Raw genomic sequence first — 27,726 nt, 5'->3', positions numbered from 1 at the left:
CGGCTCACAGTAACCTCTGCCTCCTGGGTCAAGCGATTCTCCCTGCCTCAGCCTCCTGAGTAGCTGGGATTACAGGCGCCTGCCACCATGCCCAGCTAATTTTTGTATTTTTTTTTAGTAGAGATGGGGTTTCATCTCTACTAAAGTTCAATTGGCCAGGCTGGTCTTGAACTCTTGACCTCAAGTGATCTGCCTGCCTCAGCCTCCTAAAGTGCTGGGATTACAGGCGTGAGCCACCATGCCTGGCCAAAACCCCTCCCCGCCCCCCCTGCTTTTTTTTTTTAAGATGGAGTCTGGTTCTTGTCGCCCAGGCTGGGGTGCAATGGCATGATCTCAGCTCACTGCGACCTCCGCCTCCCGGGTTCAAGCAATTCTCCTGCCCCAGCCTCCCAAGTAGCTGGGATTACAGGCATGCACCCACGCCCAGCTGATTTTTGTATTTTTAGTAAAGACGAGGTTTCACCATATCAGCCAGGCTGGTCTCAAACTCCTGACCTCAAGTGATCCGCCCGCCTCAGCCTCCCAAAGTGCTGGGATTATGGGCATGAGCCACTGCGTCCAGCCAATGTAGCATTTTATAAGAGGAAAAAAACCTTAGAGATCCTGATTATTCTTGCCCAATTCCTTCATTTTATATCTGAAGAAACTAAAACTCAGAAAGGTATGATGGATGGCTTATCCAGAATTACAAAGCTAAATTAAGAGCACAGTTAGAATTTAAACCTATTTTGTTTTGACCCTAAATCTAATGGATTCTCTTACACAGTAGTTTCTATGTTAAAGTTTTGCTCTTCAGAACAAACTCCATTCTGTGGTAGGCAGGTTTACATGCACTAAACTATTCATCCAGTAGTTACTGAGTACCTACTGGATACTATGAGAATATCCATTCCCAGGCTTCTCTGCAAGCATACACACCCTCAATCCTTCATCATGAAGAATGATGACTATTATGGATAAGAGTGTATATTGAGGTAACACTGTTAGAATACAACAGAATGTTTAAATATGGAGGACATAACTTTAAGGACTCATCTAAATTATATTTACCATAAAATATTTCAATACATACATTCCACAATACTATAGCTCATGCTTTAAAAAGACATCTGAAACAGGTGAAGAAAAAAATCAACCGTTAGTACATTAGGATACTTCTCCTTAGTAAAGATGGAAAATGATGTGACTTTGTATTTCTTTTTCTGAGATGCGGTCTTGCTCTGTCACCCAGGCTGCAGTGCAGTGGTGTGGTCACAGCTCATTGCAACCTCCACTTCCCGGGCTCAAGCATTCTTCCCACCTCAGCCTTCCGAGGAGCTGGGACTACAGGCATGCCACCATACCCAGTTAATTTTTGTATTTTTAGTAGAGTCGGGGTTTTGCCATGTTGGCCACGCTGGTCTCAAACTCTTGGGCTCCAGTGATCCGCTCACCTCAGCCTCCCAAAGTGCTGGGATTATCAGGGTGGGCCACCATGCCTGGTCTACTTTGCATTATCTTTTTTTTTTTTTTTTTTGAGGCAAAGTCTCACTCTGTTGCCAGGCTGGAGTGCAGTGGTGCGATCTTGGCTCACTGCAACCTCCGCCTCCCGGGTTCAAGCGATCCTCCTGCCTCAGCCTCCCAAGTAGCAGGGACTACAGGCGCGCACCACCATGCCCAGCTAATTTTTTGTGTTTTTAGTACAGACAGGGTTTCACTATGTTCGCCAGGATAGTCTCGATCTCTTGACTTCGTGATCCACCCGTCTCGGCCTCCCAAAGTGCTGGGATTACAGGTGTCAGCCACCATACCCAGCCTACATTACTTTTATAATAAAAATAGCTCCTTAAAGCTCACCTCCAAAAAACCCATTACACAAAGCAGTAAAAAGACCAAATGATGTCACTAATTTGCAATTTCTTTAGTTAATTAATAAGTATTTCCTGAGCACCTACAATGTATTTAGCACTAAACTAGGCATTAAGGGAAATTGCTTTAAAGATAAAATTTGAAATAGTAAGACATACAGAATTAGCTGCTGATAAACATACTTGTCTAGTTAACAAATACAGTAATATAGCCTAGAAAAAATACACAAGAGATTCTTGCTCAGTTATTCTGAAGGGTCAAATAGATGAGTCCTTAAAACTTTAGAGATTAAAAACCAATGTAAAAATGTTGGATGCCCTTTATAGGTTTACTGTGATTTAAAGAAGATGATTGAAAAAATAAAAAATAAATAATATTTTGAAGAAATGAGAAACTGAACTGGTAGTCTGTTGAATTTCATTTACTAACTCAAAATATTTAAATGACTACTGAGGGTAAGCCACTGCTCTAGATGGGAATATCTCAAATAGCAATAGCAGCAACAAAAAAGTGTTAAAAATGAGACACTTCAGTAGCCACAAAGTACATGGAAATTCAGGCAACTCTATCCTTTCCATGTGGCTCTTGCCACAGACCCATTTTGGGAACACTAAATTAAATGTATCGGTGTTACATTACGCAAGTATTTGTATTTTAACACAAACGCTCTGCATTTACTGCATGCAATTTTATCCTTTAGTGAAATTCTAAACTAATCTGTTTAAATTCCTGTAGTCTCACAGGTGAAACCTAGGTCTTCTATTTTTCTCAGATAGACTTCCCCTGCTTTCCCATCAGTAAAATCTTTGTAGGAACTAAGTGATGGTCTCAAGATGCAAGAGCCACAGGTAAAAGGACCAGAGGTCACTAACATCTCTGTAGTAGTAACATCCTACATTTCTACACACTTTAAAGTTTGCAAACAGTTCTAAGGACTAGATAGTAGTCCTTAGTTATCCCTGCTGTTGAGATGAGAAAGTTGATGCAGGGAGAGGTTACAAGTCAGAAAGTGAACTGATACAACTCAAAGTGCAGTTTTCCTTTATTAAGCCACCTCTCTGTAACAGACTGTTACCTTAGGAATAAGAAAGTCACATAAAGAAGTAAAAAAAAAAAAAAAAAAGAATAAAATATCGTATAACAGGCCTATTTTTTAAAAATCACAATTACGTTGTTAAATGAGCAAATGCTTTCTCTCTCTCTCTCTATATATATATACACACACACACATATATATACACACACGCATACACACACACACACATATATATATATACCCATGCACATATAAAATATAGTTGCTATGCAAAAAACCCGTGGAATGTACAATGCAAAGAATGGACCCTAATATAAACTATGGATTTGGGGGTAATAATGATATGTCAGCGTAGATTAATCAATAATAACAAACGTACCACTCTGGTGGAGAAAGTTGATAGAGGGGTGTGCTATGCATATGTGGGGGCAAGGCATATATATGAAATCGCTGTACCTTCCACTCAATTTTGCTGTGAACCTAAAACTGTTCTAAAAAATAAGGTCTCTATATAAAAAGGAATATAAAGTATTTAAGAATATATAGTAAGATAATAGTTGTATTAATAATAGTTGTACACTTTTTCTCATACCTTGCCTTCCCCAACTTTCTGAAATACTGCTAAGTGGAATACTTTTAAAATAAAGAAAAATATTCTTGTGGGTGCTATTTTAAAGTGAAGGTCATAGTATGAAGCGAAAAAAAAGAATAACAACAATAATAATGGTTAACAGTTACTGAGTACTTACACTCTGCAAGGCATTGTTCTAAGCACTTTATGTGTATGTTCTCATTTAAATCCTCACAACTTAATGAAGTGGACATTATTATCCTTGCATGCAGATAAGAAAAATAAGATACCAACTGTCAGGCTGTAATTCAATAAATTCACTGACTATCACACTGTACAACAGGCACTTTTGTAAATATTATCTCATTACATCTTTCAACAATCTCATCCATTAAACTTAACCTGACTGCTTTCCTATAATCTCTCAATTTTTCTTTCTTTCTTGAGGTCAAGTTTTCAGGCCTTGTTAATTAGCAAGATTTAGTTTAGAAATATGCATTTAGGCCAGGACTGGTAGCTCACGCCTGTAATCCCAGCACTTTGGGATGTCAAGGCAGGTGGATCATCTGAGGTCTGGAGTTCGAGACCAGCCTGGCCAGCATGGTGAAACCTATCTCTACATGCGCCTGTAATCCTAGCTACTTGGGAGGCTGACGCAGGGGACTCATTTGAAACCTAGGAGGCAGAGGTTGTAGGAGATCGTGCTGCTGCACTCCAACCTGGGTGACAGAGCAAGACTCCATCTCAAAACAAACAAACAAAAAAAACCCAAATATGCATTTAGCTAAAAGTTAGGAGTTTTAATATATAATAAAGATGCTATGAAAGAAAATACAAATGCAAAATATAGTAAGATGCAATCAAGTTTTGGAAAAATGTAAAACAATTATTTTGAATTCCTGTCCAGTCCTGTGTAACAGGGTAACAAATGAAGAGTGTATACCCAGAAGAGAAAAACAAAGGAAAACCATCTTCCTGTAATTGTGTCTTCTATTGGCAGGAAAACCAGAAAAATACCACCACAGGATTTGTGTTCTTTCCTCTTTACAAAGATTAAGAACCAGTGATCAAGAAGAGGAAGTTGTTGGTTGTTAACTGGATATTTTGGGACGACTCAGGTCAATGGCGATAAACACATTCTGTGAAATGTTATTCCTTAGTCATTTAGCTAAAATAACACACCTATGGCAATCTTCAGTTCACTCTGTTAGTTTCTCTGACATCTGGCAACCAGTCTTCACTTCCAGTTAATCACAATATCTCATTAATTCCCGTAATACAATCTTTACTGTATCAACAAAGCTCTGTATAAAATCTAATCACCTCAAAATGACCCTTTTCAATATCACCAGGGCTCTCACATTATATCTAACTAGACTATTTCGGAAAAATAATGTAGAGATTAAATATTTACTAAAAAAAACCCCGACGGTACAAGCTTGATATCACTGAAATATTATTGGGTTAGCAATCAGAAAACATGGGTTATAGTGCCGACAAACTATACAATAAAACAACAGGAATGATCTTTTCATTTTACCAAGTCTCAATTTCCTTACTGTTAAAAAAAGAGGGTTGATTAGATCAATCATTTTCAGACCCTTAAAGCCTTTAACAACTCTTTTATTTTTTAACTTTTAAAATAAATTTCTATTCTTTTTTTTTTTTTTGAGACGAAGTCTCACTCTGTCGTCCAGGCTGGAGTGCAGTGGTGCGATCTCGGCTCACCGCAACCTCCACCTCCCGAGTTCAAGCAATTCTCTTCCTCAGCCTTCCGAGTAGCTGGGATTACAGGGCCTGCCACCATGCTCGGCTAATTTTGTATTTTTAGTAGAGACAGGGTTTCACCATCTTGGCCAGGCTAGTCTTGAACTTCTGACCTCATGATCCACCTGCCTCGACCTCCCAAAGTGCTGGGATTACAGGTGTGAGCCACCGCACTCGGCCCATCTTTTTTTTTTTTTTTTTTGCACGCAATTCACAGAGATTAAAAGAAGCTTTTTGAAAAATAAAATGTGATGTAAAAAAGCCCAATACAGAAAACAAATAAAATAAGGTAGAAAACTGAAGCTCCCTTCTGGGTCCTTCTTAACACATATATTAGAAAGTAGAAATAAACATTCTGAAAGGTAAGCACATCAAATCTGCACTAGAGTAATGACACTTCCTTTGTAATGATGAATGAATATTTTCTGTTTTAGGTTGACCAAAGGCCCTCTGTAATAGAGGTCTTTTCTGCTGGGGTCAGGGGATTAAATGACAATCTCTTTCCCTCTCACTTCCTCCTTCCTTTCCTCTTTCTCTTTCTCCCCTATCTTTCCAATGAAAATGTCCCTAGATCTCTTTTAGCTCCTTCTTTGAGGATCAATCAAGGAGAATATTCTGAATTTTAGTTTAGTGCAGAGACAAAATGTTTTATTTTTTGAAAATCTCATAATGGAGGGAATAACCCCAGTCGGCACTGTGAAGAGTGTCTAAAACTCAGAATAAACTACAGTCTTACTGGTTCGAAGAACCAAAAAGCAAGGTTCAGGAAAACCACAGCTACTGAAAATAGAGAAAGAATCCTGGAAAACAGAGAGACAATGAAACAGGAGCCTCACATTTTGCGTATAAACTCTGCCCCCAAATCTCTGCTTAAATTTTTTTTTTTTTTTTTTTTTGAGACAGAATCTTGCTGTCACCCAGGCTGGAGTGCAGTGGCACAGACTCAGCTCACTGCAACCTCTGCCTCCCAGTTTCAAGTGATTCTCATGCCTCAGCCTCCTGAGTAGCTGGGATTACAGACGTGTACCACCAAGCATGGCTAATTTTTGTATTTTTGGTAGAGACGGGGTTTCACCATGTTGGCAATGTTGATCTCGAACTCCTGACCTCAAGTGATCTACCCACCTTGGCCTCCCAAAATGCTGGGATTACAGGCATGAGCCACCACACCTGGCTCTCCTTAATTTTTAAACTACGTGCAAGGCAGCCTATAATCAGCCCAGTTAAGACTAAAATAACTGACCTGAGACTTCAGCTGCCATCTACCACAAAGGAGAGTTTGGAGTTTGAGCGCTGCTATGGTTTGAATGTTCGTGTCCCTTACAAATTCATATGTTGAATCCAAACTACCAAGGTGTTAGAAGGTGGAGCCTTTGGGAGGTGATTAGGTCACAAGGGTTCTGCCCTCTGTAATGGGATTAATGTCCTCTTTAAAAAAAGGTACCAGAGAGCTGCCCTGTGCCTTCCGCCATGTGAGGATGCAGACAGAAGGCACTCTCTATGAAGCAGGCAGGAAACAGGCCCTCACCAGACACTGAATTTGCCTTGATTTTGGACTTCCCAGCCTCTGGAAGAGTAAGAAATAAATTTCTATTGTTTGTGGTATTTTGTTACAGTAGCCCTAATGGACTAAGACAAATGCCAGGTTAACTGCCTGCCTAAACAAAAATATCAACACTTCTTCCAAAGAATAAAAGAATCCAGAATCTCTTCAACCTATCATTTACATTATCCAGGATATGATCCAAAATTACTAAATATATCAAGAAACTGGAAAATATACTGTTACTTAAGAGAACAGGCCGGGTGCAGGGGCTCACACCTGTAATCCCAACACTTTGGGAGGCCGAGGCAGGTGGATCACCTGAGGTCAGGTATTTGAGATCAGCCAGCCTGACCAACATGGTAAAACCCAGTCTCCATTAAAATTACAAAATTAGCCTGGCATGGTGGCGGGCACCTGCAATCTCAGCTACTCAGGAGGCTGAGACAGGAGAATCACTTGAACTGGGAGGTCTAGGTTGCAGTGAGCTGAGATCGCGCCACTGCACTCCAGCCTGGGAGACAAGAGCAAGACTCCATCTCAAAAAAAAAAAAAAAAAAAGAGAACAGGCAATGGAGTCCAAATTCCAAATGCTGGAATTAGCACAGAAGGTTTTTTTGTTTTGTTTTTCAGACAGGGTCTCGTTCTGCTGCCCAGACATGAATGCAAAGGCATGATCACAGCTTACCTCAAACCTGACTTCCAGGGCTCAAGCAATCCTTCCACTTAAGCCTCCAGAGCCCAGCAGCTGGGACTACAGGTACATGTCACTGTGCCCGGCTAATTTTTGTATTTTTTGTAGAGACGAGATTTTGCCCTGTTATCACTTGGGCTCAAGTGAGCCTCCTGCCTCAGCTTCCTAAATGCTGAACAGGCATGAGCCACCACACCCAGCATAGCAGACAAGGTTTTTAAAGCAGCTAAATAATTATGGACATAAAATATGGCTCATAATATATTAACAAACAAGAAATCTCAGGAAGAATGCCAAATGAAGCAAAAATTCTGAAACTGAAAAATACCTAAAATTCAAAAATCGTTGGGTGGGCTTAGGGTTAACACAGATTAGAGGAGTCTATGAACTTGAAGACAGATCAACAGAAATTATCCCATCTGAAGAACAGAAAAAAAACAAGAGTAAAAAAAATTCAATGTAGCTTCAGTGTTCTGTTGGACAATACCAAAAAAGACTAATATATAAGCAACTGGTGTTCCAGAAGAAGAAGAGAGAGAGAACGAGGCAGAAAATAGTTAAAGAAATAATGATTGAAATTTCCCTACATTTAATGAAAACCGTAAGTCTTAGCAGGAAAAACTTTTAAAAAATACCCTAGGCACATCATAGTCAAATTTCTGAGAACCAATCTCAAAGAGAAAATCTGAAAGTAGCTAGAGAAAAGTGACATTACTTACAAGGACACAAAGATATGAAGAACTTTTCAGAAACAATGGAGGCCAGAAAATAGGAGAAAGGCATTTAAAATGCTTAAAGGGGCCGGGCGCGGTGGCTCAAGCCTGTAATCCCAGCACTTTGGGAGGCCGAGACGGGTGGATCACGAGGTCAGGAGATCGAGACCATCCTGGCTAACACGGTGAAACCCCGTCTCTACTAAAAAATACAAAAAATTAGCCGGGCGCAGAGGTGGGCGCCTGTAGTCCCAGCTACTCGGGAGGCTGAGGCAGGAGAATGGCGTGAACCCGGGAGGCGGAGCTTGCAGTGAGCTGAGGTCCGGCCACTGCACTCCAGCCCGGGGGACAGAGCGAGACTCCGTCTCAAAAAAAAAAAAAATAAAATAAAATGCTTAAAGGTTAAAACAAACAAAAAAGCCAACCCAGAATTCTATGTCCAGTGAAAATATCCTTCAAGAATGAAGATAAAATAAAGATATTTTCAGATAAATGAAGAGTAAGAGAATTTGTCACCAGCAGACTTGTACTATTAGAAGCACAAGAAAGAAAAATGAAATTGCTTCATGCTATATACCATGAGGTAAAGATTCGGGCAATCCTTCTCAGTGACAAGCTTCACTTCCTGTTACATCTCACCAACAGCTCTAGATTCAGTAGTCCCTAGATCCATTACAAACGTTCATGCCTCCATGTTTCCTATGCCAAGAACACTTAAGAATGGAAAGCTGCCAGGCGTTTAGCACTTTGGGAGGCCCAGGTGGGTGGATCACCTGAGGTCAGGAGTTCAGATCAGCCTGGACAACATGGCAAAACCCTGTCTCTATTAAAAATGCAAAAATTAGCCAGGTGTGATGGTGGGAGCCTGTAATCTCAGCTACTCAGGAGGCTGAGGCAGGAGAATCACTTGAACCTGGGAGGCAGAGGTTTCAATGAGCCGAGATCGAGCCATTGCACTCCAGCCTGGGTGACAGAGCGACATTCTGTCTCACAACAACAACAAAAATAAACTCAGAATTGCTCTTTGTTGCTTAAAGTGAAATATATACATTGTGGTTTATTTTATTTATTTATTTATTTATTTATTTATTTTATTTATTTATTTTGAGACAGAGTCTCGCTCTGTCGCCCAGGCTGGAGTGCAGTGGCACGATCTTGGCTCCCTGCAAGTTCTGCCTCCAGGTTCACACCATTCTCCTGCCTCAGTCTCCCAAGTACCTGGGACTACAGGCGCCCGCCACTACGCCCGGCTAATTTTTTTTTGTATTTTTTTAGTAGAGACAGGGTTTCACAGTGTTAGCCAGGATGGTCTCAATCTCCTGACCTCATGATCCACCCACCTCGGCCCCCCAAAGTGCTGGGATTACAGGTGTGAGCCACCGCACCTGGCGCGTTACATCGTGTTTTATTAAGATATCAACCCAAGCCACAATTTTAAAATCTGAGACTTAACAAATTAAAGAGCAATATTCCACAGAGATCAAAGGATCTGTGCTAAACCAAGAGAGATCTGTATTGTCATTACCTTAGCTTTCACTAGGATAAACTCCTGCTATGGTTTGAATGTGTCCCCGAAAAGTTTATGTGCTGGAAGTTTAATCCCTCTGCCCTCATGAATAGATTCATGTCATTATCACGGGAGTGGGTTCCTTATCACGAGTGGCTTTGCTATAAAAGTAAGCTCTCTCTGGTTCTCGCTCTTGCCCTCTCACCATGTGATGTCCTCTACCACGTTATGATGCAGCAGGAAGGCCCTCAGCAGATGCCAGCACCATGCTCTTGGACTTCCTGCAGAACTGTGAGCTAAATTGTCTTTATAAATTAGCCAGGCTGTGGTATACTGTTACAGCAATAGAAAATGAGCTAAGGCAGCTCTATTACAGAGACCATTTCAAAAATTTAAGTATATACCTCAGCTAAGCAAGAGTACAACTTATTGGTGGACATAATCATTTAGCTATTCAACAAACACTTCAAACTCAGCGTGTCTTTCTAACCAACATACTCTTCTTTCTTCTATTCCCAACCTCTTAGTGCAACTAGTCCCCATTTGGTCACCAAAATCAGAAACCTGAAAGTCATCTTAGTTCTTCCTTTCTCCTTCACATTAAATCAATAAGTTCAGCTGGTTTCCCCTTCTATTTATTTCTCAATCTTGTCCCATCCTTTTCATCCCTTTCTTCACTGTTATAGTTTATAACATAATGATTTTTTGCTAGACTATTATAATAGTCCTTGGTATTTCTGTATTTTAGTCATGCTCCTCTTATAGCTAACCTTCACAATGCAGTAAGTGCCAGAAAATATGTGCCAGAAAAGGAAGCCTTGAAACTTGATTGTGTTTAAAAGGAAGAAGAGGGAGGCATTCAGAAATAAGGAAAAACAGAAGCAAAAAGTACATCTGAGTGAGTGTAACATGAAAACTATTAAGCAAGCCAGAATGGGCAAAGTGCTGTATTTGTGGGGATATGATGGGATATGAATTGAGAAAAATATTAAGCAACACAATGACAAAGATCTTGGTGAGCCATGAACTATAATTCAATTTCCCATTGATTCTCACATGCCAGGGTGATAATGGTTTGAATCTGTGTCCCCACCCAAATCTCATGTCAAATTGTGTGGTTTAGCACCATCCCCCTTGGTACTGTTCTTGTGATAGTGAGTGAGTTCTCACGAGATCTGGTTGTTTAAAAGTGTGTAGTATCAGGGCCGGGCGCGGTGGCTCAAGCCTGTAATCCCAGCACTTTGGGAGGCCGAGACGGGCGGATCACGAGGTCAGGAGATCAAGACCATCCTGGCTAACACGGTGAAACCCCGTCTCTACTAAAAAACACAAAAAACTAGCCGGGCGAAGTGGCGGGCGCCTGTGGTCCCAGCTACTCGGGAGGCTGAGGCAGGAGAATGGCGTAAACCCGGGAGGCGGAGCTTGCAGTGAGCTGAGATCCGGCCACTGCACTCCAGCCCGGGCGACAGAGCCAGACTCCCTCTCAAAAAAAAAAAAAAAAAAAAAAGTGTGTAGTATCTCCCTCCTCTCTCTCTTATTCCTACTCTGGCCATGTGACATGCCTGCTCCCCTTCTGCATTCTGCCACGATTCTAAGTTTCCTGAGACCTCCCCAGAAGTTGAGCAGATGCTAGCATCATGCTTCCTGTACCAGCCTGCAGAGCCATAAGCCAATTAAACCTCTTGTCTTTATAAATTACCCAGTCTCAGGTATTTCTTCATAGCTATGCAAGAACAAACTAATACACAGGGCAACAAAAACTCTTCTGCCACAGACAGTATTCAGAAGGAGGGGAGAAAAAGAGAATCACTTGTGTAACAAATACTGAAAATGTTATGTTCCTATTTACTGCATGTGCAAATCTTTCCACTACAAAGCCTGCCAAATGGCAGTATGTTCAGAAACTGAATAATGCCTTAAAATAAAGAATTATTCAGAGACCTTAATTATCTTTTTTTTTTTTTTTCTTTTTTGAGACAGGGTCTCACTCTGCTGCCCAGGCTAAAGTCCAGTGATGTAATCAAGTCTCACTGCAAACTCAAATTCCCAGGCTTTTGTGACCTTCCCACCTTGGGTAGCTGGGACTACAGGCACATGCCACCATACCCAGCTAATTGTTAAATTTTTTGTAGAGATGGAGTCTCACAATGTTGCCTAGGCTGGTCTCAAATTCCTGAGCTCAAGTGATCCTCACGCCTCAGCCTACCAACGTGCTGGAATTACAGGCAAGAGCCACAGCACCCCGCCACCCTTTCACTTTCATAGTTCCATCTCAAAAGCCACTTCATTCTCTAAACCTTTCTGCCTGAACCCTTCCCCACTAATCGAATGTTATAGCTCTCTTATGGGCCTTCATAACCCTTTAACTTCCTTAGTTCTCACTTTTTCACTATGAATGTCAAATTACCAAGTTGGCCAAATGTAAATTCTATAACCTAAACTTTGTCTCTACTGCGAATAACCTAAAATTACCACATTGTTAAACTTACTTGTGCTCCTGAGCTGCTAAACAGTGCTGGTATATAATGAAGAAATGATACTGGGAAGACCAAACGCACTCTCTACTTTTGTAGCTTTAGGCAGTTGTAATAAAGAAGGAGCCTGAGAGCTCTAAGAATGGGATGTGGAATCCATGTTTGGTTTTATCACTGCTTCTCATCCCTAAGGATCAGTCATCTAGACCTACAGCCACTTAAAATGACTTTTGGAAGATACACTGAAATTCTAGAATGAGCAACTGAAAGAACTCAGTAACAATGAGTAAACATTTCTAGTATTTTAAAAGTAAAAGCTAATTGGTATGACAGCAAGGAAAAATATACATATTAAATGGTAGATGTGATCACTCACCTGTCGAATTGACATAGTACAGAGAATATACAGGAAAATGAAGGAACAGTCTGTGGTATCATCTCCCAGCAGATTTCGATGAGACAGTCCTTGGATGTAAGAAAGAGGGGTAAAAGGAAGCTTTGCCACCACTCTACCATCAAATCTAAAAGAAAAAAAAAAACCAAAGAATTGTTATTTTTGGAAGACTGACAAGTTTCTTACTTCTAAAGAAGAATCTGGGACAGAAATAGAGCTTTAAGTCTCTGATCTCTGAAAAACAAAGAGAGGGTGACATGATAAAAATACACATGAACCTGATGTGCCACGATGTAAGGAAGAGCCTAGATTATTCTCATAAATCTTTTCTTAAATTAGTGGTTCTCAATTCTTTTGGTATCAAGACCCCTTTATATATTGACAAATTATTTAGGACCCTAAAAACTTCGCGTTTATGTAGCTTATAGTTGTTAATATTTACTGTATTAGAAATTAAAAATGAGAAATGTTTAATATTTATTTACATTTTTTGAGACAGAGTCTTGCTGTGTCGCCCAGACTGGAGTGCAGTGGCACAATCTTGGCTCACTGGAACCTTCGCCTCCCGGGTTCAAGTGATTCTCCTGCCTCAGCCTCCCAAGTAGTTGGGATTACAGGTGTGTGCCACCATGCCTGGCTAATTTTTGTATTTTTAGTTGAGACGGGGATTCATCATTTTGGCCAGGCTGGTCTCCAACTCGTGACCTTAGGCGATCTGCCTGCCTTGGCCTCCCAAAGTGCTGGGATTACAGGCGTGAGCTACCGCCTCCGGCCAGAAAATCTTTTATATCTTGTAAGTCATTTAATTATATGAAGTTGAACATGCATGAGACCTTAAACCAGCAGCAAATCTGAGAAAACTTCTGATAGTTCTTTTTTTTTTTTTGAGATGGAGTCTCGCTCTGTCACCCAGGCCGGAGTGCAGTGGCACCATCTCAGCTCACTGCAACCTCCGCCTCCTGGTTCAAGCGATTCTGCTGCCTCAGCCTCCTGAGTAGCTGGGATTACAGGCGTGCACCAGCACACCCAGCTAATTTTTGTATTTTTAGTAGAGACGGGGTTTCACAATGTTGGCCTTGATGGTCTTGATCTCTTGACCTCGTGATCTGCCCGCCTCAGCCTCCCAAAGTGCTACAGGAATAGAAGCTTGTTATAAGGAACAGAAATTGGTGTCTAGGATAATAAAGAAAAAAATTGGGAAGAGAAAAAGGAAGGTGCAAAGACAGAGATGATTCACAGTAGGTGGATTATGTCTTTAAGTGCACTTACTCTGTGACTCCAGAGGGTAGGACCACTGCTCACGAGTACAGATACAGGGAGGCATATTTTGGCCCAATAAAAGGAATTATTTTCAAACTCTAAAAACTACTCAATAAAAGTACTAGTTATCTCAGAAACCACTAAGCTCCTCATTGTTGGAAATAAAGGATGACAAATTATCTGCTAGAGACATTACTGATGAGCTTTCTGTATTGGGAGAGAAGTTATGTGTTAAACGACTTTTAAGATGTCTTCCAGGCCGGGCGTGGTGGCTCATACCAGCACTTTGGGAGGCTGAGGCAGGCGGATCTCCTAAACTGCTGACTCACCTAAAGTCAGAAGTTCGAGACCAGCTGACCAACATGGAGAAACCCTGTCTCTACCAAAAATACAAAATTAACCAGGCATGGTGGTGCATGCCTGTAATCCCAGCTACTCGGGAGGCTGAAGCAGGAGAATCACTTGAACCTGGGAGGCGGAGGTTGTGGTGAGCCGAGATAGCGCCATTGCCCTCCAGGCTGGGCAACAAGAGCCCAACTCTGTCTCAAAAAAAAAAAAACACAAAACTCTTTCAATTCTAAAATCCTGTTATTTCAACTTTATGTAAATGATTCAGGAAGAGATGCCAGAAAGAACAATGAGAAATAAGTAGCTATATCTAGTCCTTTTTCTGGCAATCTGGGAGTTCAAGTCCTTCCCTTCTTAATCTAACCTTAGATTTTTTTTCCTTAAAGCATCTGCCAGCTGTTAACAAATTTTAAGAGTGTAAGGTTATTTTTGTTTGTTTCAAACAGGGTCTCGCTCTGTTTGAAGCTGGAAAGCAGTGGTGCAATCATGGCTTACTGCAGCCTTGACCTCCTAGGCTCAAAGAATTCTCCTGCCTCAGCCTCCCAAGAGGGTGAGATTACAGGGGCATATCACCATGCCCAGCTACTTTTTTTTTTTTTTTTTGTAGAGCCGTGGTCTTCCTATGTTGCCCGGGCTGGTCTCAAACTCCTGGCTTCAAGTGATCTTCCTGCCTCAGCCTCCCAAATTGCCGGGATTATAGGAATGAGCCACCACTCCTGGCTTACACACTCTTTTAGTATCCCTTATAGTCTTCGCCAGGCGTGGTGGCTCATGTTTCATAAACCCAGCACTTTGAGAGGTCGAGGCGGGAGGATCACTTAAAGCCATGAGTTCGAGACCAGTCTGGGCAACATGGTGAAACCCTATCTCTACCAAAAAAAAAATTAGCCAGATGTCGTGGTGCATGTCTGTAGTCCCAGATACTCAGGAGGCTGAGGTGGGGATCACTTGAGCCCAGCAGGTTGAGGCTGCAGTGAATAGTGATCACACCACTGCACTCCAGCCTGGATGACAGAGCAAGATCTGGTCTCAAAAAGAGATGATCAAAGTTAAACTTGGAGAAATTATGTTAAAGACTGAATAACTTTTGTTCAATATAATCAAAACACGTATTAGACTTTTAATTTCATATGCCAGTTTATAAAAATAGATATACAGCCTTTAACTTCTAGATGCTGACAATCTAAGACACAATATTTTTATAAAATGTACAGGGTACAAAGACCAGAACAAAAACATGAATACAGCACTAATATTGGTAAAATATATTACGTGAACCTCCACTAGTTTGGGAAAACAAAACAAGCAAATAAAAAGCTATTGTTTGCCAGCGTTCTGAATAAGAACGTTGATGAAAATAATATACATAAAAACGAAAAAATAAGGCTGGGAGCAGTGGCTCATGCCTGTAATCCCAGCACTTTTGGAGGCTGAGGCAGGTGGATCATGAGGTCAGGAATTCGAGACCAGCCTGGCCAATATGGTGGAACCCCCTCTGTACTAAAAATATAAAAACTAGCCGGGCGAGGTGGCGGGCGCCTGTAGTCCCGGCTACTGGGGAGGCTGAGGCAGGAGAATGGCGGGAACCCGGGAGGCGGAGCTTGCAGTGAGCTGAGATCCGCCCACAGCACTCCAGCCTGGGCGACAGAGCGAGACTCCATCTCAAAAAAAAAAAAAACAGAAAAAAAAAATAGCCTTCTTTCCTGCCAACATATCCTTTTATAAGAAACCTGATTATAATGAAACTTTCATATAATTTTCCTCCTTGAAGATACTCTACTTGACTTCTTTGACTTATATAGCTTGGAAGACCTATATCTCACACACACACACACACACAGCATCTAGTATTTTATCTTATATTGATGAACTGCAAAAATAATCTGGCATTTCAATACTGGTCCAAGGTCTAATAACTTAATCACCAAATATTTGATAAGTGCTTATTATATTATTAACTCTATTAAGGATAACGTATCACATATGCTTGCATATAGCTTTGAAAACCTCCATTCTCTAAAAATTTCATAAATATCATAGCAGTGATATAGGCATTCTCTTTATCTTGTTCCCATCTTTACTGCAGTATCTTTGGTATTTTACCTTCAAGTATTTAACCCTCTTCTGGTTATTCTAATTCATTGCACATTAGAACTAGAGAACAGTGATAGAGAGAAAGGAATGGAGGGAGGGAAGAGAATTTGGGAAAGATGACAATATTATTTGTCTGATCATATGATTATCTACCTAGAAAACTAGAGAATCAAATTAAAAGCTATGAGAGTTCAGGAAGATGTCCAGTTAGAAAATAAAATCACAAAAATTGATAACCTGCTGGGCATGGTGGCTCACGCCTGTAATCCCAGCACTTTGGGAGGCTGAGGCGGGTGGATCACTTGAGGTCAGGAGCTCAAGACCACCCTGGCCAACATGGTGAAACCCCATCTCTACTAAAAATACGAAAATAAGCCAGGCGTAGTGACGCATGCCTATAATCCCAGCTATTCAGGAGGATGAGGCGGAGAATCACTTGAACCTGGGAGGTAGAGGCTGCAATAAGCCAAGATCGTGCCACTGCACCCTAGTCTGGTCAACAGAGAACAGAGTGAGACTCTGTCTCAAAAAAAAAAAAAAAAAAAAAGGTAACCTACTTACATACAGTAGTAGCAAACTAGAAAATATAAAATATTACTTATACTTATTTGGAAAGAAACTACAGAAAATATATAAAATAGACTTGGCAGAAATACCATCTTTCTGGATGGGAATACTAAAAATTATAAAGGTTATTTAATATCTCAAAATTAATGTATAAATTTAATAAAATTTCAGTCAAAACTCAGAAGGGATTATTTTAGAAGAAGCTGACACTTGATTGATTCTAAAATTCATTTGAAAGAGTAAGTGCGCCAGGAACAGTGAACAACACAGTTAAAAGAGAGTAGGTAGTAGGCAATGATAAGAAAATAGTTTGAAAAACAGGCTGGGGCCAAAGCATGGAATGTCATGACAGCCAGGGTAAGGAGTCTCACTAAAATCAGTAATCAGAGTTGCATGGTGATAAGTGTGGACTTTAAAGTCTAAGAGACAGGGTTAAACCACAGCTCAACATTTACTAGCTTGGAGACCTTGAGCAAGTTAAGTAACTTAAGAGTCTCATGTCCTCATCTGTAAAATAAAGATTAGAATTCTTATCTTAGAAGACTGTTAAAAGTAAAAGGGAAGGCAGGGTGCGGTAGCTCACACCTGTAATCCCAGCACTTTGGGAGGCGGAGGCAGGCGGATCACCTGAGGTCAGGAATTCAAGACCAGCCTTGCCACCATGGTGAAACCCCATCTCTACTAAAAATACAAAAATTAGCAGGGTGTGGGGGCAGGGCCCTGTAATCTCAGCTACTCAGGAGGCTGAGGCAGGAGAATCGCTTGAACCCGGGAGGTGGAGGTTACAGTGAGCCGAGATCACGCCACTGCATTTCAGCCAGGGTGATGCAAGGAGACTCCATTAAAAAAAAAAAAAAAGTAAAAGGGTAATACATATAAAGAGTTTAGTACAGTCCCCAACATAGGTTACTATTTAATTAGTAGCAGATAATGTTACGAGGCAATGAGTAACAGGCTTCTGAGGATGGTTAACCTAACAATGTTGGATAGAGAGGACACACCTGAGGGAGTGCAAGCAGGCTATTGTGATACCAAGCAAAAAGTAATAGCAGAGGAGAAAAAAGGAAATGATCATTGAAAGTAGGATGGGAGCTGGTGCTAGGATGAATGAGAAGAAAGGAGAAAGGGATGAATGCATGACTACACAGAAAAAAGGGACTGTTAACTGAGAGAAAGAGAAGGTTGAAAGGGTCAGATTTAATCCAGTACATATCATTCAATTTGGGACAGGACAGATACGGAGTAATGTCTAGTGAAAATAAGAGGGAGAGGAAGGGAAACAAAAAAAGTTTGAATTCCCGGTGATTAGAATTGAGTACCACTAAGACATATGGATGAGAGAGCTGCTTTCACAGAGAATATGATTGGTTCCAAGTAAGTTTCAAAGCCCATAGTTGACATTAGGGTTCATTCTTGGTGTTGTATATTCTATGGGTTTGGACAAATATATAATAACATGTTATCCACCATTATAGTATCATAAAGAATAATCTCATTGCCCTAAAGAATCCTCTGTGCTCTGCCTAGTCATCCTTCCCTTCTTCCTAACTCCTGGCAACCACTGATCTTTTTACTCTCTCCATAGTTTTGCCTTTTTCATACAGCAGGAATCATACAGTGTATAGCCTTTTCAGAAGAGCTTATTCACTTAAAAATACGCATTTAAGGTTTCTCCATGTCTTTTCATGGCTTACTAGCTCATTTCTTTTTAGCACTGAATAATATTTCATTGTTTAGTTGTACCACAGTTTGTTTATCCTTTCACCTACCGAAAGACATCTTGATTCCTTCCAACTTCTGGCAATTATGAATAAATAAACATCTGTGTACAGGTTTTTGTGTGGATCTAAGTTTTCAGTTTATTTGGGTTCACTTTCACTTTTTATTCTACATAAGTGTTTAAATTTTTTAGAAGTAAGTTTTTATATATTACTCATATAAGAAAATCATTTTGTAAAACTCCATATATGATTTTTCCCCCATATATGATTCTGACGCACACTCCTGGTTAAGGTCCACTGCCTAAGTTTTGGGAAAGTACTGATACATAATAAACAAGTCATTTCAAATCATCAGGGAAAAGATGATTTATTCAACTATGTGATATTGACAATGGTTAAAAACTTAGTAAAGTTGGAAACCAAATACCAAAATAAATTATAGATGAAACAAGTATTTAAATATAACAAGTAGGCTAGGTGCAGTGGCTCATGCCTATAACCCCAACACTCTGGGAGGACAGAGGTGGGGATCACTGGGGCCCAGGAGTTCCAGGCTGCAGTGGGCAATGACTGCACCACTGCACTCCGGCCTGGGTAATGGAGTGAAAACCTGTCTCTAAATAAACAAATAAATAAATAAAACAGGAAAAAATTTTTTTCTATAATCTGATATGAGGAATGCATTACTTACATAATGGAAAAGAGTAACATTTTCAACAACAAAAAATATTTACCAAAAAAAGAGTTTAATAGCCTCTATATGTAAAAAACTCTTGTAAAGAAAAACATAAAAAATAAACGGCAAAAAAAAAAGAAGGCAGGGAACAAGTGGAAGGAATGAATTAGGAACTTAAAATTGGAGAAACATAGTAAGTATATGAAAAGATGTTAAATCTTACACAAGTTATCAAAAAATGAAAAAATTTGAAAGAAATATTTTTCAACTATTCAATTGGCAAATATTAAGCAGTTATATCATAATTCCCAGTGATGATAAGGAGAAAGATCCACTCACAAGTACTGATGGCAATAATCTAAAGATATAAATTAATAAAATCTTTCTAAGGAACAATATATAGCAAAGTTTAACTCAAGAAATACTAGGATATACCCTAAAGGAATAATAAGTATACACTGGTATACATATTATCTGAAAAATTCTATATGATGATTAACAAAAAATTAGTTAAACAGAGTACATCCTGGTCAGGCGCAGTAGCTCACACCTGTAATCCCAGCACTTTGTGAGGCCAAGGCGGGCGGATCACCTAAGGTCGTGAGTTTAAGACCAGCCTGGTCAACATGGTGAAACGCCGTCTCTATTAAAAATAAAAAAAATTAGCCGGGCGTGGTGGTGCACACCTGTAATCCCAGCTACTCAGGAGGCTAAGGCAGGAGAATGGCTTCAACCCGGGAGGCAGAGGTTGCAGTGAGCTGAGACTGGGCCATTGCACTCCAGGCTGGGCAAAAACAGCAAAACTCTGTCTCAAAAAAAAAAAGTACATCCATTCAATGAACATTATAAAGACATTTCAAAAAAGAATATGTTATAGAAATTAATATACATACCATGTTTTAAAAATTGCCCACAGATTTTTGTGTGGACAAAAATTATAGTAGGTTACAAAAACCATTCTTGGGTATTAAAGTTTATATCCAGCCTGGGCAACATAGTGAGACCTCGTCTCTACAAAAAAAATTTTAAAAATTAGCCTGGACTAGGTGTGGTGGCTCACGCCTGTAATCCCAGCACTTTGGGAGGGTGAGGCAGGTAGATCACCTGAGGGCAGGAGTTTGAGACCTGGCCAACATGGCGAAAACCTGTCTCTACTAAAAATACAAAAATTAATCAGGCATGGTGGTGGGAGCCTGTAATCCCAGCTACCTGGGAGGCTGAGGCAGGAGAATCACTTGAACCCAGGAGGCAGAGGCTGCAGTGAGCAGAGATCACACCATTGCACTCCAGCCTGGGCAACAAGAGCGAAACTCCATCTCGAAAAAAAAAAGAAGGAGGATAGATGAGTACTGAGCCAGATCTTTAGTGTCCAGAATGTAACAAATATAAGAAGAGTATTTGAATAGTTGGAATTCTACCAATGAAGCTTACAGTTGACTATAAAACATTGCAGCATTTGGTTTGCCTGGTAATTCATGGTGATATGTATCTGAGAAATGAGAGAAAGTATGACAGAGTGCAAGAGTACTGGGTTTAGAATTATAAGATAAAAATCATGAGATGTCCAGATATCTTAGACAAGGTATTTATTCTTCCAAAGGTACCTTCCAGCTCTGAAGGTCTGTGATATCAATACTGGTTAGTTAAGTGTAAATTTTATATTAAAAACACTTTGGACAACTCTTCTAATCCCTCATCTAGATAAAAATGACCATTCCCTTCTTTCTCCCTTACTGTACCGCACACTTATTTCTATTGTAATACCCATCAATGTACTCATTTGTTTACCTGTCTTTTCTTCTTATAAATTTTTGATTCTACTAAGGGCAGGGATCACATATTCCTTTTTTTTTTTTTTTTTTGGAGATGGAGTCTTGTTCTGTCACCCAGGCTGGAGTGCAGTGGTCTGATCTCAACTCATTGCAACCTCCGCCCCCCGGGTTCAAGCAATTCTCCTGCCTCAGCCTCCCGAGTAGCTGAGACTACAGGTTCACACCAACATACCCAGCTATTTTTTGTTTTTTTTTTTTTAGTAGAAATGGGGTTTCACCATATTGGTCAGGCTGGTCTCAAACTCCTGACCTCAGGTGATCTACCTGCCTTGGCCTCCCAAAGTACTGGGATTACAGGTGTGAGCCACCGCGCCCAGCCATTATATTCTAATACCTAGCACAGTGCCTGGCACAAAGTATACACTTAACAGGTTGGGAGGAAAAGACAGGCTTGGGGAGGAGATGCAGGGAGAGGGAGAGTCAGACAGAAAGGAAGCTGGAGAAAAAGAGTAAGAGGAAGGGAAGGAAAGGGGGAGTGAGGAAAGTTCTAACACCTGCAGTATAGTTCAGATGAGCTTTAGAAAGGTAATAAATGGACCAGGCCAGGCTCAACGCCTGTAATCCCAGCACTTTGGGAGGCCTGGGTGGGAGGATCACTTGAGGTCAGGAATTTGAGACCAGCCTGGCCAACATGGTGAAACCCCGTCTCTACTAAAAATACAAAAAGTAGGCAGGCATGGTGGCGGCCACCTGTAGTCCCAGCTACTCGGGAGGCTGAGGCAGGAGAATCGCTTGAACCCAGGAGGCAGAGGTTGCAGTGAGCTGAGGTCGTGCCACTGCACTCTAGCCTGGGCGACAGAGCGAGACTCTGTCCTGAACAACAACAACAAAAAGGTAATAAATTACTATCATCTTTGGGTATTTTCTGTCAAACGCAGTTCCACAATTACTCTGGTCTGCTATATGCTGGTTTAGACAACAGTAATTTACCTTATCATTAAACAAGATTATAGTTATTAAGACTCTATTTTAAGAGGCAAAAGATCTTTATATGACTACCTTCATTTTGAAGCAGCATGTTAGTTAGCAACTGAAAAAAAGAGGGAACATATTACATTCTCTACAGAGAACCCATAATGCCTAAGCCTTATGTCTTATACATAAAATACCCTCAATATTAAGAGGGTAAAAAAGTTATTGTGTAATTATATTTTATAAAAATTAAATTCTGGCTGGCGTGGTCGCTCATGCCTGTAATCCCAGCACTTTGGGAGACCGAGGCAGGTGAATCACCTGAGGTTAGGCGTTTGAGACCAGCCTGACCAACATGGCAAAACCCCGTCTCTACTAACGTCTCTACTAAAAATACAAAAATTATCCAGGCATGGTGGCGCATGCCTGTAGTAACAGCTACTTGGGAGACTGAGATAGGAGAATCGCTTGAATGCAGGAGACAGAGGTTGCAGTGAGCCAAGATTGTGCCACTGCACTCCAGCCTGGGTGACAAAGCAAGACTCCGTCTCACAAAAAAAAAAAAAAAAAATTCCCTTGATTTTGATAATTCTTTTGAAGTTATATAAGAAAATGTCCTTAGGAAATATGTAGAGAAGTAGTTATGGGAAACAGGGCATACAGTCTACAACATACTCTCAAATGATTAAGAAAAATACAAGGCCGGGCGTGGTGGCTCAAGCCTGTAATCCCAGCACTTTGGGAGGCTGAGACGGCCGGATCACGAGGTCAAGAGATCGAGACCATCCTGGCTAACACAGTGAAACCCCATCTCTACTAAAAAATACAAAAACTAGCCGGGCGAGGTGGCGGGCGCCTGTAGTCCCAGCTACTCGGGAGGCTGAGGCAGGAGAATGGCGTGAACCCGGGAGGCGGAGCTTGCAGTGAGCTGAGATCCGGCCATTGCACTCCAGCCCGGGCGACAGAGCGAGACTCCGTCTCAAAAAAAAAAAAAAAAAGAAAAATACATAAATAATGTATGGATGAACACACATATAATAGAGAAAGAAAAGGGAGAAAAAGAAAAAAAAAAGTGAAGCAAAACATTAACAATTGTAAATGTAGGTAGTGGATATACTATCCTTGCAACTTTTCTTTAAGTTTGAAATTACGTCGAAATAAAATATTACCCAAAAAGTTCATGCTAACCTATTTACAAATATAGAGTAATAGTTATTAGTCAAAAGCATATAAAAGGACACTCACATAGAATTGAACATTCCCATTAGGGCAGTAAAACAAAAGCCAATCGCAAACATGGATTTCATTCGAACCTGTAATGAGACAAACAAATTGTCATTGTATACCAAAAAAACCACATCTAAAGCATATCTCAAAAGTTTTGGTTTCATGTCATTTTTTTAAAAAGTACTCCTTAGCAGTTCAAGACCAACCTGGCCAACATAGTGAAACCCCATCTCTACTAAAAATACAAAAAATTAGCCAGGCGTAGTGGCAGGTGCCTGTAATCCCAGCTACTTGGGAGGCTGAGGCAGGAGAATCTCTTGAACCCGGGAGGCGGAGGTTGCAGTGAGCCGAGATTGTGCCACTGCACTCCTGCCCCGGGATACAGAGTAAGACTCTGCCTCAAAAAAAAAAAAAAGTACTCCTTAGCAAAAAGCTATAGTTTTATGTTGGCTAACCCACTCTTCACCTCCAATTCCTCTTCTTGCCACCCAGTGAGGAAGAATATTGGGGTGACTTTGTGGCCCAATTCTGGCCAATGAGTTAATAAGTACTGACAAAAGGCCTCTCAGTAAGTAAAAGAGAACTATTGCACAGTTCAGGTGTCCTGTGTTAAATATATAGAAGTGAAAAATTAAGCTATATAATTAGCCTATCTATGCTTTAGGAAGACATGCTCAAATAAAGCCTACTCTTAATAAATAATGAGGAAATTGGTAATGAAATCACTCTTCCTTATACTTCATGGTATGCCAGATAGTGAGAACAAAAGGTCTCTTTAAAGAACAGAAAAGCCAGGCACAGTAGCTCACACCTGTAATCCCAGCACTTTGGGAGGCCAAGGCAGGTGGATGGCTTGAGCTCAGGAGTTCAAGACCAGCCTGGGCAACAGAGCAAGACCCCATCTCTACAAAAAAATACAAAAATAAACCAGGCATGGTGGCACACGCCTGTAATCCAAGCTACTTGGGAGGCTGAGGTAGGAGGAGCATGAAAGCCCAGGTGGCAGAGGTTGCAGTCAGTCGAGATAGAGCCACTGTACTCCAACCTTGGTAATAGAGCAAGACTCTGCCTCAAAAAAAGAAAAAAAAAAAAAGACTGGGCAGGGTGCAGTGGCTCACGCCTATAATCCCAATACTCTGGGTGGCTGGGGCAGGAGGATCCATCACTTGAGCCCAGGAATTCAAGATCAGTATGGGCAAGATGGCAAGACCTCATCTCTACAAAAAAAACATTAAAAATTAGCCAGGCATGGTGTACTCCTGTAGTCCCAGCCACTTGGGAGGCTGAGACAGGAGGATCCCTAGGGCCCAAGAATTCACAGTGGCAGTGAGCTCTGATGGTGCTACTACATTCCAGCCTGGGTGACAAAGCAAGACCCTGTCTCTAAAAAAGAAACAACAACACAAGACAATAATAAAAGCCATTTATAATGTTCCAACTCCTATATTGGGATTACACATATCACCATAAAACCAAAGATTCAGCATTAACATAAGCAAGAAAAAGAAAATAAACTACTTCATTTGAAAACACAAGAGGGAACTAAGAACTGTGTGAAGAGGACAAATTATGACCTCTGAGACAGTCTAAAAAAGCTATTTATAATATTAAAATGAAGTTTAAGAGCAGGAGCATATTTTCACTTCCATTTGGTCCAGGAACACCCATGATATTATTTATAGCCTTCACAAGTGATAAATTTCTGAAAAGGTGAGTGCAACGCACTTGATGTAAATCAGTCTTTTGCTAAAAACATTATGTGGTTAACCATGAAGTTATATTTAGGTCTCTTACCATTGATAGATCTCTGTTGTTATTCTTCAGTTTCTCTTCTTGTCTCTCTGCAATGAATTAATGAGATGGTTAATACATACAATGCTGAGCACAAAGCAGCTGTTAAATAAACTGTCACTGGTTGGTGATTACAAAAGTATTCTATCTCAATATCATTTAATAAGATGATGAAAACACCGGGGATAGTATACATTTTGTACTCAGAAGATTCAAATTCAGCAGAGCACCAAAATATTTCAATTTAAATAAATACAATCTTTAGAGTTTTTTTGAAATTACCTCTGGCATTAAATGTCTTAACTCTGTACATTAATATATATGCTTATGTTACACCAATGGGAATTGCTAGTTAATTTGTAAATATAATGATTGTACTTAGATGTCTCAAATTAGTTATCCTTCTCTTAAATTTTCTCCCTTTTTTCAATTTCTCTAAAATGGCATATAGTCTAAAATTATAAGCCAGTTGATAGGATGAACTTAAAATTCAGGTTCTAGCTGGGCAATGCCAGCACTTTGGGAGGCTGAGGTGAACACCACTTGAGGCCAGGAGTTCAAGACCATCCTGGGTAACATAGCAAGACCCTGTCTCTACAAAAAATTTACAAATTAGCCAACCATGATGGTATGCCCCTGTAGTCCCAGCTACTGGGAGGCTACAGTGGGAGGATTACTTGAGCCCAGGAGTTTGAGGCTGCACTGGGCCATGAACGCATCACTGTGCTCCAGCCTGGGCGACAGGGTAAGACTCTGTCTTAAAATAAAAAAAACAAAAAACTATGCATTCTCTAAGTAGTGAACTTTTAGAATACAACATCTATGAAATTTGAGAAAAGTTCATGGAAAGAATAATCTGGAAATATGCAGAAGATACATTTATATTTAGAATGATTTATTTTCCAAGGTGACTAGCAAAAGGGAAAATTAAAAGTCAGAAAAGGAATACTCCAAAAATGGAGCTACATTTCTTGTGGCTGTTGGAATAAACTAGCAGCAATGATGACATCCATCTGACCACAGAGTCAGTAGACCTTCAGCCAATCCAAATAACACAGAAAACGGCCTAGAATGAATGTATAAATTCAGGGCCCCAAATATATTAAATTTCAAAAATTTCCTCTCATATTTAAATCCAGGTCATGAAGAAAAAAGGCCAGAAAAAAGGCCAGGTGTGGTAGCCCACATCTGTAATCCCAGCTCTTTGGGAGGCTGAATTAGGAGGATTGCTTGAGCCCAGGAGTTCAAGGGCAACACAGAGAAACCCCATCTCTACAAAAAAAACTTAAAAATTAGCCAGGCATGGTGGTATATGCCTATAGTCTGAGTTATTCAAGGAAGCTGAGGCAAGAGGAGTCAAGGGTTGCAGTGAGCCATGAACATGGCACTATACTTCAGCCTGGGCTGACAGAGAGTAACCCTGCCTCAAAAACAAACACAAAACAAAACAAAACTAAAAAAGAGAAGAAAAGAGATATTTATCCCACTCAGACAAGCTTCAGAATGTCTGCCCGCCCTTTCCCACCCACCTTCTGGGGATATCTGCCTGGCATCATACCTAGTTGAAGGGTTAGCCTCATGAAGATTTATAACATCCTCTGTCCTACTACTGCTGACCCAAGAGGCAGTCAAACCATAGGCCTATGGCATAAAAAGATCGGCTGGACCAATTAGATTCCCCTCTCAGGAATTTATGCTAGAAAATTTTGGTAAAATAAATCAATTAACTAGGGGAACAGAAATAGAAAAGTTATAATATAGTACTGGCTCCAAAACTTAATTTGCCTAAGAATTATATGAACAGCTTGTTTAAAAAAAGAAAAAGAAAAAAGTAGACTCCTGGGTCCCACATCCAGAGATCCTGATTCAGTAAAGTCTGGGAGTAATACTTGGAACCCTTCATTTTTCGTAAGTATCTCAAGCAATACTGATGTAGGTAGTCTATAGCTCACACTATGAAAATACTGAGATAGAACCCCAGGACACAAGCATCTGGAGCGGATATTCCTAAGGGGTTGGTGGCGGGGAAGGACACAGGGAAGGTTAGGTGAAGGCAAAAGCTGAATGCCAAAAAAATTAGTGAAATCTTACAGTGAAGATCCCTGTCTGACTTTTTCTCAAGACTTGCTCTGCTTGCAGGACTTGCTTTACCACGGTTCCTGCCTTACTGTAACCACTTAGTTCAGCTTTGCCTGAGTTTCTCATCACGTATATCCTTCAAATAAACCCCTTATGACTTCTTTATTTGGAATGCAACAAAACAAACTATATACAATTCATATGCCAAAAGTAAATTCATTTTTCTTCTATAAGAGGGAAATGCAAAATAGCCAAAACATTTGCTTCTGAAATTAAGAACTGGGAACATCAAATCTTCAGTTAAAAAGCAAAAGACACTTCCACTGCAGATTAATGGTTCTTTCAAGGACTGTTATCAAAGAGCTTCACCTAGTGAAATCAATGACATTTTGCTTCTCTGGAACACTGAATATTGCTGGCTGCTTCCCTCTTACTGAAAACTCCCTTCTTTCAGTGCAGTGGCTTTACTCTTTATGCCCCCTTTTTCCCCAGATACTATATATATATTTGTAAATAAGTTCAAGTGAGGAATCTGGGCTAAGAAAAAGTAAGGGTTAGATAATAACAAAACCATAGAGGATCCGTACATAAAAATACATTTAATTGGTCCTATAAACTTGCTGGAGATGAACAGCAAATCTCATTCTAGGCTTAACAGCAGCCAATTCAAAG

At 40.4% G+C, this 27,726-nt stretch overlaps 1 protein-coding gene across 3 annotated transcripts in view; it reads right to left on the bottom strand.

The window, feature by feature from the left end:
* The window catches only part of TMCO1 (transmembrane and coiled-coil domains 1), a 41,894-nt gene that overhangs the window by 2,267 nt on the left and 11,901 nt on the right, over window positions 1-27,726 (bottom strand). For 2 of the 3 annotated variants that reach the window (XM_025381395.1, XM_025381398.1), the window contains exons 4-6: window positions 24,979-25,025; window positions 23,203-23,270; window positions 12,530-12,674 (exon numbers count right to left, since the gene is read on the bottom strand). In XM_025381395.1, coding sequence (XP_025237180.1) covers window positions 12,530-12,674; window positions 23,203-23,270; window positions 24,979-25,025 — 260 coding nt within the window. Of the gene's footprint in view, window positions 1-12,525; window positions 12,675-23,202; window positions 23,271-24,978; window positions 25,026-27,726 lie in introns of all 3 variants that reach the window. The other variant, XM_025381394.1, reaches the window with a different exon arrangement.

The sequence above is a fragment of the Theropithecus gelada genome, chromosome 1 (genome assembly GCF_003255815.1).
Source record: "Theropithecus gelada isolate Dixy chromosome 1, Tgel_1.0, whole genome shotgun sequence".
Lineage (NCBI taxonomy): Eukaryota > Metazoa > Chordata > Mammalia > Primates > Cercopithecidae > Theropithecus > Theropithecus gelada.
Note: the sequence above shows the minus strand (reverse complement) of the source record. Positions and strands in the feature narration are given on the sequence as shown.